Source organism: Dama dama, chromosome 24, assembly GCF_033118175.1.
Source record: "Dama dama isolate Ldn47 chromosome 24, ASM3311817v1, whole genome shotgun sequence".
NCBI lineage: Eukaryota > Metazoa > Chordata > Mammalia > Artiodactyla > Cervidae > Dama > Dama dama.
Window position 1 is genome coordinate 60,945,208 of NC_083704.1, and position 12,548 is coordinate 60,957,755.

General features: G+C 51.3%; 1 protein-coding gene across 2 annotated transcripts in view; it reads right to left on the minus strand.

The window, feature by feature from the left end:
* Positions 1–4,588: 4,588 nt before the first annotated feature.
* Positions 4,589–12,548, minus strand: part of SYN2 (synapsin II) — a 150,375-nt gene continuing 142,415 nt past the window's right edge. The window contains exons 11-14 of one of the 2 annotated variants that reach the window (XR_009690403.1): positions 12,085–12,145; positions 8,039–8,288; positions 5,284–5,588; positions 4,589–4,947 (exon numbers count right to left, since the gene is read on the minus strand). Coding sequence is in view for 1 of the 2 variants with exons in the window: in XM_061128915.1 (XP_060984898.1) it covers positions 5,453–5,588; positions 8,039–8,288; positions 12,085–12,145 (447 nt within the window). In the remaining variant the exon portion in view is untranslated. Of the gene's footprint in view, positions 5,589–8,038; positions 8,289–12,084; positions 12,146–12,548 lie in introns of both variants that reach the window. The other variant, XM_061128915.1, reaches the window with a different exon arrangement.

Sequence of the window (12,548 nt, forward strand, 5' to 3'; positions counted from 1 at the left end):
CTGTTGAACTGTATCTTCTCTCTTTCAGAATCTTATTGATCTTATAATCTTGATGGGGCTTGACATTTATTTCAAAGAGAAACTATTCAAAACCTACGAGACTCCTTCTCTGGGATTCATTTCCTTTGAAGCCAGTTTACAAGCCACACACACATGCAAAAATGATCTCATTAATTTATAGTCACCTTGTGTTTTGAACCTTACATGTTATCTAGCTTAATCATGAGAGCTGAGTACAAAAGAATTTTAAGTGTTTTTTTAAAGTCAAAATTCAGTCTCTAAACAGTGATTCTTGATCATTTTTGGGGTGTGTTGAGGACCTGCCAAAGTGCACAACGCACAGAACAGTTGGCGTGGGAATTTCTAGGTTCTGAGGCACAGAACTCTGGATCTTCCAAGAGTTACAGAAGTTCCAGTCTGAGGGCTACAGTCGTTGCCGTTCGGTTGCTAGCTAAATCGTGTCCGACTTTTTGAGACACTGTGGACTGCAGCACGCCAGGCTCCCCCGTCCTTCACTGTCTCCTGGAGTTTGCTTAGACTCGTGTCCATTGAGTCAGGGAGGCTCTCTGAGGGTTACAGATCTGAGGGCAATTATTTTCTGAGCAAAAGCAGCAGGTTTGTTGGAACAAATGTTCAGCCTCCCCAAAGGAGCTGGTTGAGGGAAACCACACCACTGTAGGGAGGATCATATGGTATGAGTGTTTAAAAATTAGTCCAAAAAAAAACCAACCAAACAAACAAAAAATTAGTCCATTAGAGTCATAGGGGGTCTATGCAGTCATTTCTGTAGCTGCAGTGGTTTCTGGCCTGTGTGTGTGTTTGTGTTCGTTACTAGTGGGATGTTTCGGCGGCAGCTTTTGCCTCCCCAGGTGTCTACCCTCAACTCAATTTCACCAACTCAACCTGGAAGAGCCACAGCGCTAGGAAAAAGCATCAGATGGGCTGACAGTGCTCTTGGGGTCCAACTGGTTACAGGAGAGGAAGAAAGGCACGGCTGGCGTTTGTGTAGCTGTTCTCAAGGGAGTCCTGGCCGAGGCGGGGGGAGGTTGGAGCTTCTGCTGCTCTTCTCTGGGTGAGACGGAGTGGATATCTTATGATTCTCTCACATGCTGACCAGTGATAGAAACAGACTTTAGGTGAACTCCCTCATTTAACTCTTAACCGCCTCAGAAAGATAGAATTATTCTCATAGATCAGGAAACCAAGGCACGGAAAAGCTGACAAAAGTCAATTAGCTAACAACTAGCCAAGCAAGGATTTAAACTCAGATATAAATTGAGAACTCCTTCAACTGCCCAACACTGACTCTTCGATTTCTTCCCAGCCCCTGGGAAATGCTCCCGGGAGCTCCACCCTTGCTAGAAGCCCCTGGAAGTGAAAGAGACTCACTTATCTCACCAAGGACAGTGTGTGTCCCGAGCGGCCGGCCCATCGGACATCTGGGACTCAGCCTCATTTGCTTCTATTACTAACTTCCTTCCTGACCTCGGCAAGCTCCGTAAGTTGTCTTGTGTTTTCTCCTCTGTAAAATGAAGAGGATAGAACTAGGTGGAACTTCCCGCTGAAACACTCAGTGCCTGAATTCTGTGCGCTCCCCCTGTTCCCAGCAGGCCTCCCAGCCCTGTGGGTTGCTCACGGCTCCCCCTGAGTGCCACCTCCTCTGACCGCCTGGCTAGGAGGAAGCGCCCCTCCAACCACATGTATGGCGGTTGTCCATGTTACACTCCCTTGGCTCATCTTTTCCACTTCCCTTCCATATTTTATCTGAATTCCTCAAACCTTTTTGCCTATCTCCTATATAGTTCTCCAATGTAAGAATAAACCAATTTATGTTTTAATTCCTTCACAGCAGGCAGACGGTTGTTTCCATTTTTTCACTAACAGTGCTGACACTAATATTCTTTAGCTTGCCTCCTTTGACTACATGAGCAAGAGATTCTCTAGAATGAATGTCCAGAAATGGAATTGCTGAGCCAGGGGGTTTATGGATTAGGTATTGCCAAATGGTTCCTCAAAGTGCTGGTGCCAGCATACGTTCCTGCTTGCAATATGCTTGTTTCTCACATCCTCACCAATGCTCTCAAGCTTAACAGTCTTCCAAACTAACATTCTGACTGCCTTAGCCTCATGGCACTTACTGTTTTCCACTTTATATTTGTTTATATGCTACCTCCCCTCCTGGGCTGTAACTTTTGTGAGGGCAGAAGCCTTGCTTAACTCAAAGAATCCATTGAGCTTAGTAAGGACACAATAAAGGGTTGTGAACAAATAAATGGTGAACAGAACCGAATTTGTCTTGACCCAAGGAGGTGGAGATTCCATGAGGGGAGGGATGAAGCATCTATCGCTGTTCATCTGGGGTGAGGATGTGGGTAGGGAATCCCCATCAGCTGCGGCGAAGTTGGCACAGTGGTCAGAGCTGGCTGACAAACCAAAGGTTTCAACATCTACGGAGGACTGTCTCCAACCTTTGGAGATGCAAGCTGTAGATAATTTTTTATCATGGTATTCATTAAATATTTACTGATTGCTGAGAGTAGCAAATTTCCCATTCTCTGGGTTTATCTTTTTATACATCAAGATCGCTGTTTCTGAATGGAACTCCCCCACCTTTGGCCCCACCCCGTTACCAAGGGCTGGATAGGATCCATGTGTCCTTTGGACTAGGAAGCTGTGTGACCTCTGGTAAATGCCTCCCCCTTCTGACACCCCAGCAGTTCCAGGCTGACTCATTTTCTAAATAAGCCACTTGTGGCTTTTGCTCTGACATCACATGTGGAAGAATGAGTAATTTTTTAAGAACCAGAGTTATATTTGATCAGAATAAGATGCATTGTGTATGTTACTCATCGTTCTAGGACAAGGGGTCAACACTGGTAACAAGCACCCTAACCTTCTCCCACCCCTCCTTTCCCTGGGGACAAGGGACAGACAGAAGGCAAAGGAAGGAGGCAGGTATGGATGTGAAGAATTTTTGTGTACATTTCTAATTTTGTTATCACATTATGTACAGTTCAATAAAACTGTACCTTGCGGCTTCTGCTAGATTAAATAAAAATAATGTCACAAAGTAAGCAAGGCCATGGGGCTCTGCTCCTTGGGTACAAAGCCCAGCTCTACCACAGACCAGCTGGGTGACCTTGGGCAAGTTATTGACTCTTGATTTGCTTCTATTTCCTCATCTGTAAAACAATAATAGCATCTATCACATTGCAAGGAACAAAATGAATTGATATATGTTGAGTGCTTAGGATTGTGCCCAGAACTTAGCAGCCACTGTGGATATATTAGTAAATATTTCCTTGAATCCATCACAGTGTCTAGGCTCAAAAGAAATGCTCAATAAACACTTTTTAATGAAACGAATTCATTGTATTAAAACACATTTGGAACAGGGGATGGGGATAGAAGTGACAGCAAGTAGGAGACTCTTGGTTGGAAATGGAAGCAACCATCAAGATCAATTCCCTTGAGCTCAGGTCTTGCCCTCCCACCCTCCTTTGGTTTGTTTTGTTGGCTGTCTGCGCCCGGGGTTATGTGTACTGCGGTGGGTGAAGATTCTGAACTTCCTCTGCAGGGCGTGCAGGTTCAATCCCTGGTCAAGGAACTAAGGTCCCACATGTAGTGTGGCACGGCCCCCCCAAAAAAATTTTTTTTAATTAAATACACAAATGTGCGTGTTAGATGATCAGCTGTGACCCCATGGACTATAGCCCACCAGGCTCCTCTGTCCCCATGGGATTTCCCAGGCAAGAACACTGGAGTAAGTAGCCATTCCCATCTCCAGGGGATCTTCCCCACACAGGGATCAAACCCAGGTCTCGTGCATTGCAGGCAGATTCTTTACTGTCTGAGTCGCCAGGGAAGCCCCAGTAAACAAACAGATTTTAAGAAAAGAAAGAAGAGGCACAGTTCTAGATCCTTGAACCCTGGGAGCCTGGGCTTAGTTCGGAGGGAGACCCAGGCACCAGACGACTCCATCCTTGGACCTCTCAGCACCTACTGTTTAGAGAAGGTGCTGAGAAGTTAGCAAGGCTGCAGCGTCAGGACAGGTGTTATCTGGTTGAGCGGTTGGTGGGGTGAGCATTGTGTACAGGACATTATTTAGGTAAGATGTTGGGATCAGAGTAGACGCAGTGTGCATCCTCACAGCACTTGTGGTCGGGGGAGCACACTCCTGAGCACCCAAGAGTCATGAGGAAGCCAGACCGAAATCCCTCCAGCGCAGACTTCTTCAGGATGCTGGGGGCTGGGGGACCCCATTCACCAGAGCGGGTCTGTCCTGCCTCATCGGCACCTCCGTGTGGGCTGGAGCTGAGGAAACGGATGGACCTGACAAGTGGCTCGGACTGGCTGCTACAGAAGCAAGGGGGCCATGCTTATTGTTGACAGAAAGGGTCTACATTCCGTACAACTGGTGGGACGGCCGAGTTGCTGAAGGAGGTCCAGCCGCCCTGGAGGACGAGGTTCGCCCCAGCCAATGTCAGGAAGTGCGGCCTAGGGAGTGTCTGAGGGAGTCATGTCCTCAGCCACGTGCAGAGACAGTCACATACACACTGACAGCTTCACCCTTTCTCTGCCCTCCACTCATGCACACTCTCGCGAGGGCCTCACCAATGCTGTCTCAGTCAACAGGGCAGCCTAGGGAAGACCTCAGGGCTGAATCAAATGCTGGTGAATGCTGCTGCTTTTATTACACCGCAAGTCTTACATTTATTTGGAGAGGAACACAAAACTTGGCGTACTGGCATGCATTCTCTACAGCACGGCTTCAGAGGAGCTCAAGACCACCACGGTCCGCTCAGGAGGACCCTGCCGGAGGGGGCGGCAATGGCGGGGGTGCGGGGGGACCGCAGGTCCTTGATCACTGGAGTCAGCAGACCACAGGTGCTTCACCACCACAGAAGTCGAAGAACCACGTGTGTTGGGCAGGGATGTTTCCAACAGCTAAATAGGTGTGACAAGGGATCCAGGTGTGGGTGAGTCCCTAACATGTACAGCCTAGAACATTTGGGGGAGGGTAAGACTATTCTCCTCCCCAAATGGGCAGCACTGACTTACAGTGGGAGAGGGGCATGCTTAGCACTGCATCTGAGCTCGGTGGGGGGCACCCTGGTTTCACATGGGAGAGTAAGACATGACGGCGCTATCACAGTAAGGCCACTAAAGTCACAGCAAACGGGGACCTCAGAGGAAACTCTCACGACTACGGGAAAGGGGGCTCGACCCTCTCTGACGCCAGGTGCCCGTTGCTGGTTAGGCACCTTGCCCTGAGACCTTCACCTGGTTCCTTTGCTGAGCTGTACTACGTCACTGAGCACAACGGAGCGGAGGAGGGGGCCACGCACGTCAAGGTCACGGGACATCACCACCCCGCGTGGCCGACGGCTGCTGGCGAGTGTCTTGGACGCCTCTCCCGGTTGGGCCGGGGGCCCCCTGTGTGTCTGCAGAGCTAATCTGAAAAGAGGCTGGCAAAGGACTTCCTCAAGCTCCGGATGGTCTCTGCTTTGGCTTCATCCTCACTGGCTGAAGAGCGGAAGAAGGAGGACTCAGAGAAGCTGAAGGCATTGGTCAGGGACTGCGACTTGCTTGAAGAAGATAAAAACCAGAGAGAATGTGAGATGGTGCTGTTCCAGGCGAGGAAGGGAGGGACAGTGACACGGGGACATGACACCCGGAGCGCGCGCTCCCGCCCCAGGGAGACCGGGTGTCAGAGGAGAGAGCCAGCGTGGGGAGGGCTCCCAGCGCTGGGCGGTCCCCACCTTCTCTTCCCCTGCAGCGCTGCTGGAGCAGGCAAGGACGGGGCTGCGGGGGAGGCAGAGAGAAGAGGGGGCTCGAGGCCCTTTCTTTTCCTTAACGCTAAAGCACCAACTGGGTGGGGACCAATCCAGGAACCTCACGCCCTCGCCCTCTCTTGGATGAAATGCAGGAACGGGGCCCAGGGGACTCGTGTGCTCCCTCTCCCACGGCCACCGGGAGCGAGTGGAGCCGGTGTCGGAAGACCTGGGTCAGAGTCTTTGTTCCAGCCCTCACCCACTCTTGACCTTGGGAAGCCACGTGCCTCTCCTGCTTTCTTGTGTTCTACTGATGTCTGGTAATATTTATCTCTAGGCCTTTTCAGCTCTTTCTACTTTGCTTTTCTTTCTCTGATTCCTAAAGGACCTCTGGACTTGGCACAAGCTCTATCGGCTCCATGGACCGCCCTTCCAGTGGACATAATGGCCCTCACAGGCTTCCTCGGGGGAGAGCTGTGAGGTTCGGGGCGTCCAGGGGCCACAGAACTAGATATCAGGCCCACACAAGGTTACTGGATAGTTTTCTCAGGAAAAAAAAAAGCCCAAATTGCACACATTTTAGGGACCAATTTTCCCCCGAGACACTAGTGATTCAGAGAGAAAGGCTGTGAAGGCCACAAGGTAGAGGGAAGGCCAGGCTCAGCACTTAGGAGGGGACACGTGGTCTGGTGTCCCTGTGGCCATCTGCTCTCCTTCCTGACTTCAGCTTGTCTCTTGCCTGCTCACCTCTGCCTCCAGAACTCCTCTCCTGGCGTCTCAGTGCTCCCAGCCCTCCCCCTAACTCGGGCGCTGCCCCAGAAACCCCCTTCTACACAAGCGTGAGTCCCTCTCTTCTCCCGTGGTGACTGGATGGGCGCCCTGCCTTTCACTGGGCGGGGATGAGCCCCAACATGCCAGCCGCTGGCAGCAGGGACTCCTCTGCACGCACGGGCCGAGGGCACTGGGACCAGCCTCCCACTTGTCTGGCTCAGCCCAGGGGCAGTGACAAACCCAGAGATCTGCCCTCAGACTGGGGCCGGAGTCAGCTCAAGAGGAGGAGGGAGAGATTAAAAGGCCCGCAAACAGAACACGACTAGGTTGAAGGGAGGCTGTGAGGCAGGCGAGACATGGAAAGTGCCCGTGTCCAGGGCTGGGGAGCTGGACTGGGGGATGGCCCGCCCATTGTACAGGACTGAAAGACTCAGAGGGAGCGGTCAGCGACCACCAGAGCCCTCACCCAGCTATGTCACTGATGAGCAGAAGGGCTTCAACAAAGAAACTCAGAGCTCTGAGCAGGGTTTTCCCATCTCTGTGCTGACTAGACTGTCTCTGAGTAGCTCATCGGAGCCCCAGGCTCTGCAGCCCCTATCCTCCGTCCCCGAGAGTCTCATCTCTTTACTGAGATGCACTCACGGACCGCCTCCACTCCCCGGGGCGGTGGGGTCTGAGCTGACAGTAATGACAGAGATCTGCGTCTGGGCTGTTGGAGAGACACATCCTGGGTCTAGGGGAGGTGGGCATGAGTCCTCTGGTGCTCCCCTTCCCATATGCAGCTGCACTGTTTCCCAGGGGCCCCCAGTTCTGTCTTCTGAGGCCGGACAGTGTGGTGGGAGTCTCTGGGGTCACTGTTGGGAATGAGGGAACCCAAGAGGATGGAGTCCCTCAGGGTCTGTATCTAGGCCTCTCCTTTGATGACCACACCAGAAACCAACCTCCTTCTGACCAAGCTGAAGGTAAAAAGTTGAGATGGATCTAACTACTTCCCCCTTTTCCTTCTGGGCAGCCTTGCTGATTGACATACCCTGAACTGTGAGTCAGAGGCAGAAAAGAGAACTTTTTTTTTAAGAAGAGAGAGACACATACACACAGAGAGAAAAGGAATGGAAAAAAAGAGTGGGAAAGAGGATTAAAAAAAAAACAAACCCAAAACGCAAACCCTAAGTTAGTACAAGAATGGGAGAGGGGGTAGTAACTGACTTAATTGTCTGTCACTCCCCAGGAAGAAAGGGGAGGGTTTGGGTTTCTAGCTAGACCTTAGACTTTCACTTCCCTCTTTCTTACCCTCCCCAGCCAACCCAACCATGCCCCCCCAAAAAAAACAAAACAAAACAAAAAAACAAAACAAAAAAAAACCCCACCGAAACCCAAACCCCCAAAAACCCCCACAAAAGTGTCTGTTGGAGGAGGTCTGACTGAAGGTGCTTCCTAGCAGCTCTGGAGCCCCAGGAAGAGGGGAGGCGGGGAGCGGCTGAGCTGTCTCTTACTTGAGCTGTGGGTGAGGCTGGGGCTTCTGCGGTGGAGCGGCCGGGGGTGGCTGGGCCTCTGCCAGGGAGCTGCTGCTGGAGGGTGCATCTCCGTGGGTGGTGGGGCCGCCCGGCGGCGGAGGAGCCGAGGAGGAGGAGGAAGAGGAGGAGGAGGAGGAAGAGGAAGGTGGCACTGATGGTCCCGGGGGGAGCCGGCGTGGAGGCAGCACCTTGCCTGGGGGTTGCATTCCTTGGGGTTGCCCAGGGCCCCCTAGGTTCAGTACAAGAAAAACTTCGTAATTTAACCATATCAAAGGGTTTCCTTATTAGAATTTACATCTCGAAGGGTGCGGTTATTTCATTACCAGAGGATAAACTCTGTCACAAGAAGCAAGTCCCTGGTTACCCCAAGGACACGGCTCTACATGCGCCTCCTCAGACTCACGACAACGCGGGCACAGCGGAAGTGGGAGCACCGGGCAGAAAGCAGGGGGTGAGCGGCCCCTTCGGGGGTGAGCTCTGCTACAGAACGCCCCCAGACCACACACAGGGACCACCCCTCTCCCCCAGAGCTTCCTCAGGCGCGGGCCAACCTGGCCCATGGGGTACCAGGAGGGCTCAAGTTCCACAGGGCACACACAGCGTGGAAGGAGTGGTGGAAAGAGTCCTGGCCTGGGGTCAGAAAACCCCGGACACAGTCTATCAGCGAGTCCCTCAGCAAGTCAGCTGACTTCTCTGGACTTCAGTGTTTCCAACCAGAAAACTGTGAACAATTAAGACCCAGTCTTACTTATCTTTCAAGAGGGTAGTGTATCAAAGATGACAATGGACAAGAACGTTCTTCAGAAAGTGTTCTGTGCTTTACAACCATCACTGACTTACACTGTGTTTTTTTAGAGTTGACCTTAGTCCTAACCCACTCCATGCCTGGGTGCCCGGTTGCTACACCCCCAAACAGGGCTTTCTTTTAGCGTTAACTCACACCCATGACTAGGACCTTCCATGTCTAGGCAATTCTTCTGCCTCTTAGTACCATCCTTAGGGGTTCCTGTCCCTGCCAGGTGTGTGTGGTGAAATTCTCCAAAAATCAAGTCCCATTCTCTCCTGGAGATGTTGTGGGCACCATTTGGCAAAGAAGTGCCTCCCACCCACCCACCCAGAAAAGGACCAAGATCCCCTTTCTCCCAGAATGAGACAGAAAACAGTCTGGCAACCTGGAGATCTCATTTCTTAGTCTCAGTCCCAGAGTACCTGTTCATGTGCCCGCTGGAAGGAGTGAGCTTACAGAAACTCAATGGACAGCTAAGACTTGTAACTTAGTTTTCTAGAAACACAGGGACACCTGCGGCCTCAGGAGAGGCAGAACCATACATCTATACCACTGTACATCCATGATTGTAAGCCGGTTTCCCCTCTACATGGTACAGATTCTACTTTATCATCAATGACCAATTCATACCAGGGTTAGTTACACATAGATAAACAAGTAAATAAATAAATGGAATTTTGCACGTTGAAGAAGCTCTAGGTTCAAATCGGATAACTAGTAAAGATGACAGATTAGCAGATCATTTCATGTGAACCTGTTTACGCCTTTTCCAAAGCTTGGCATCGTTCGTATCAGCATTTTTTGGTCAAGTACCACAGGTTGAGAGCTCAGTCTCTTGGACCAGACACCTGAGAGCTTTCCCGCCTGTACAAAGATGCTTGAACAGCCAGAAACTACAACTTAACACTGAAGACAGATAAAACTTTTCCTTTATTGCACATTAAGCTGTACAAGAGTCACAAAAAAGAGGTACTTCAATCACACTTCCAGCGTTAAATGAGGTTCTCCCAGCTGGATTGGTACAAAAAAAGGGGGACAACATCAAGAAAAGAAATGGGTACAAAACACCTGAGCGGCACTCTTTCACTGTGATACAGATGCCTCAGGCCGCAGAGCTGTCCTTGGCATGCTGCCCGAGGGCACAGGACAGTCAGGGTGTGCGGTCAGCTTGTGTCTGACAGCGGGAGGGAGCCCTAGCTCTCTTCTCCCCCACCTGACAAGACTGTGGCCAACACCGCCCTGCAGCCCGACTGAATTCAAACGGCAACTTTGTGTTTGTGGCTCACGAATGTCACATGAAAAGCACCTGGATGTTCACACTGATCACATGCAAAGAAGCAACACCATCATCAGCTCACTGCTTGGACAAAAACAAAATTAAAAAAATAAAATGTATTCCTCCGTTCTGGGAAAAATGTCTCTTTACTCCTTTCTATCATTTCGTCAGATTGGGAGGTATTTTAAGGACCTGATTCTCTAGGCAACCCGCCTGGGCGTGCAGAACTGCATATAATACACGTGTCTATTTACAGCACACACTACCGTCGGCATCCACGTCAGCTCAGGGCGGAATCGCAGCCGAGAACATTCACACTCAGTGCATCTCCTTGCAGCTCAGATGCTGCCTGCAGCCAAGACAGGAAGCAGGGCCCGAAGCCCTGGACACAGGAATCATGTTACACACCACCGTCACCAGCGAGTCCCCAGGCCTGGCCATCCAGACAGGTGACGTGTCGTGACAGCAGTGGGGGGGGGATGCGAAAGCAGAGCTCAAAGCACTTCTAAAACGTGAAACCCCTCAGCCCACGGCCCTAGAGGAGGCCGCTTGGTGCCCCGTCCCGGCCTGGCCAGGAGACGGCAAGAGGGGGCACTGACCCGAGGCCTTGTGTGGAACTGCCTCCTCCCTGCCCAGGAGGTGCGTGTCGGAGGAGAGAGGACGATACGGCGGAGGGCTCTCCCAGAGCCCCAGCCCCAGACACACGCGGGCTAAAATCTGAGACAGTCAGTCTCTGGACTCAGGAGGGCTCCTGCAACAGCTGAAAACTAAAGCAGGCGCCCACCTCAGAGTTCAGGGGGCAGTGTACCCGCTCGTGGGAAACAGGACAGTTCCAATTCGCTCCCATGTTGCCATGCCTTGAGAGAGGCCAAGGGCAGCGCGATCGAGTCCTTCCCAGACTTCCAGCAGTTCCCAAATCGCTAAGGAATCACCTCTGTACACGGGTGAAGCTTTGGGGAAAACGAAGCAGCCTCGGTTCCACAGAAGCGCACAGATGGCCAATTCAGAAACAATTTGGGGGGACTGAGATGAACACAGAAAAAATACTCACAAAGTCATTTTGATATTGCACATCAGCGGCCCCATTTGTTTTTTGTCTAATCTCATAGCTAATTAGTTAATAATAAAACGAAAGGTACACTGGGATGTCGAATACAGAACACATCCCTGGAGATAAGCTTGTTCTTTATAGTTTATGTCATCACTAGAAAACACAAGAGCTCCACAGGCACGGCCAGCCTATTCACAGAAACTCAAATGCACCAAAGTTTAGCAAATGGAGAAAAAGAGAGACGCCTTCGGATTCAACGGATGAAGCGATGGGAATGAGACCTTGGAAATCTCTTAAACTTCTAGCTATTTACCCGAGTCATGCAGAAAGGAAGCAAAAAGCACTGCAGATCCCAAGCTCACTCACGGAGGTAAGCAGGGGGTCAGGCGAGGGGGGCGGTTTATCTGAGTCTCAGGGGAGAAGGAGGGGAGTCAGGTTTGATCTTGTGGTCTCTGTTTCTCCCCTGTCCACCCCACCCCACCCCCCAGTCCTACTGCGCCCCGCACTGTGTAATACTTAAAAAAGAAAATACTATCAAACCACCCAGAGGATAGTCGCACTGAACTTGGGAGAGGCACAATTCTTTTGTACACTGTTGACAAACAGCCCTGGATTCACAAGTTATACAGAGAAACGTTAAGTGAGCGTTACAAGCACAAACAGGTGAACAACCAGACAGAGGCGCTGACACTGCATAGGAAGAACAGAGTCCAGTCAGCATTGAAAGAACGCAGAAACGGCACCAGTGGGAGGGTCTGCTGCGTCCCTCCCCGCTTTCCTTTCTTTCCTTGTTTGTTTTTGGCTTAAAATTTCTGCTTTGAAAAAAATTAACTACCCATCGCTTTAAGAAGCTTGGACCTGTTTGGGCCCTACTGCAATGCCATTACAGTCGAGAATGTACTGTAAACAACCTTGGGGGGCTGGCCGCTGAGGCGGGGTCTTGCTCGAGTCCGGATCCTTAAGTGTTCCACTCTGGAAGACAAAAATGCAAAAGAGATAAAAAACGAAACTCCAGGCAGATTCCCAAGAGAAACCCTGTGGCTCTGTGGCGGGGCTGCAGTGGGATCCACTGGGATCTGGCCCAAGGGCTTCAGCTGTTCTGCAAACACCTCAAGGGGGTTCTCAGCCTCTGGGGTATTGCTGGGACCTAAGTGAAGGCAATCTGGGTCTGAGAACCACTCTGGCGGGCAGTGTCTGAGACCCTTACCCCCTTTTCCTTTCCCTTCCTTCTAGACCCTTTCTAGAAACTTCCAAGAGCATCTGGCTTCTTCTCTGGGGGCTGCCTGAGGGCCAGCTACCCTGGGGCTCACAGGCTGGCTTCTGGGGGAAGGATCAGCCCCAGCGCCAGCGGGGGCTGGGCCAGGTGACAGGCTTA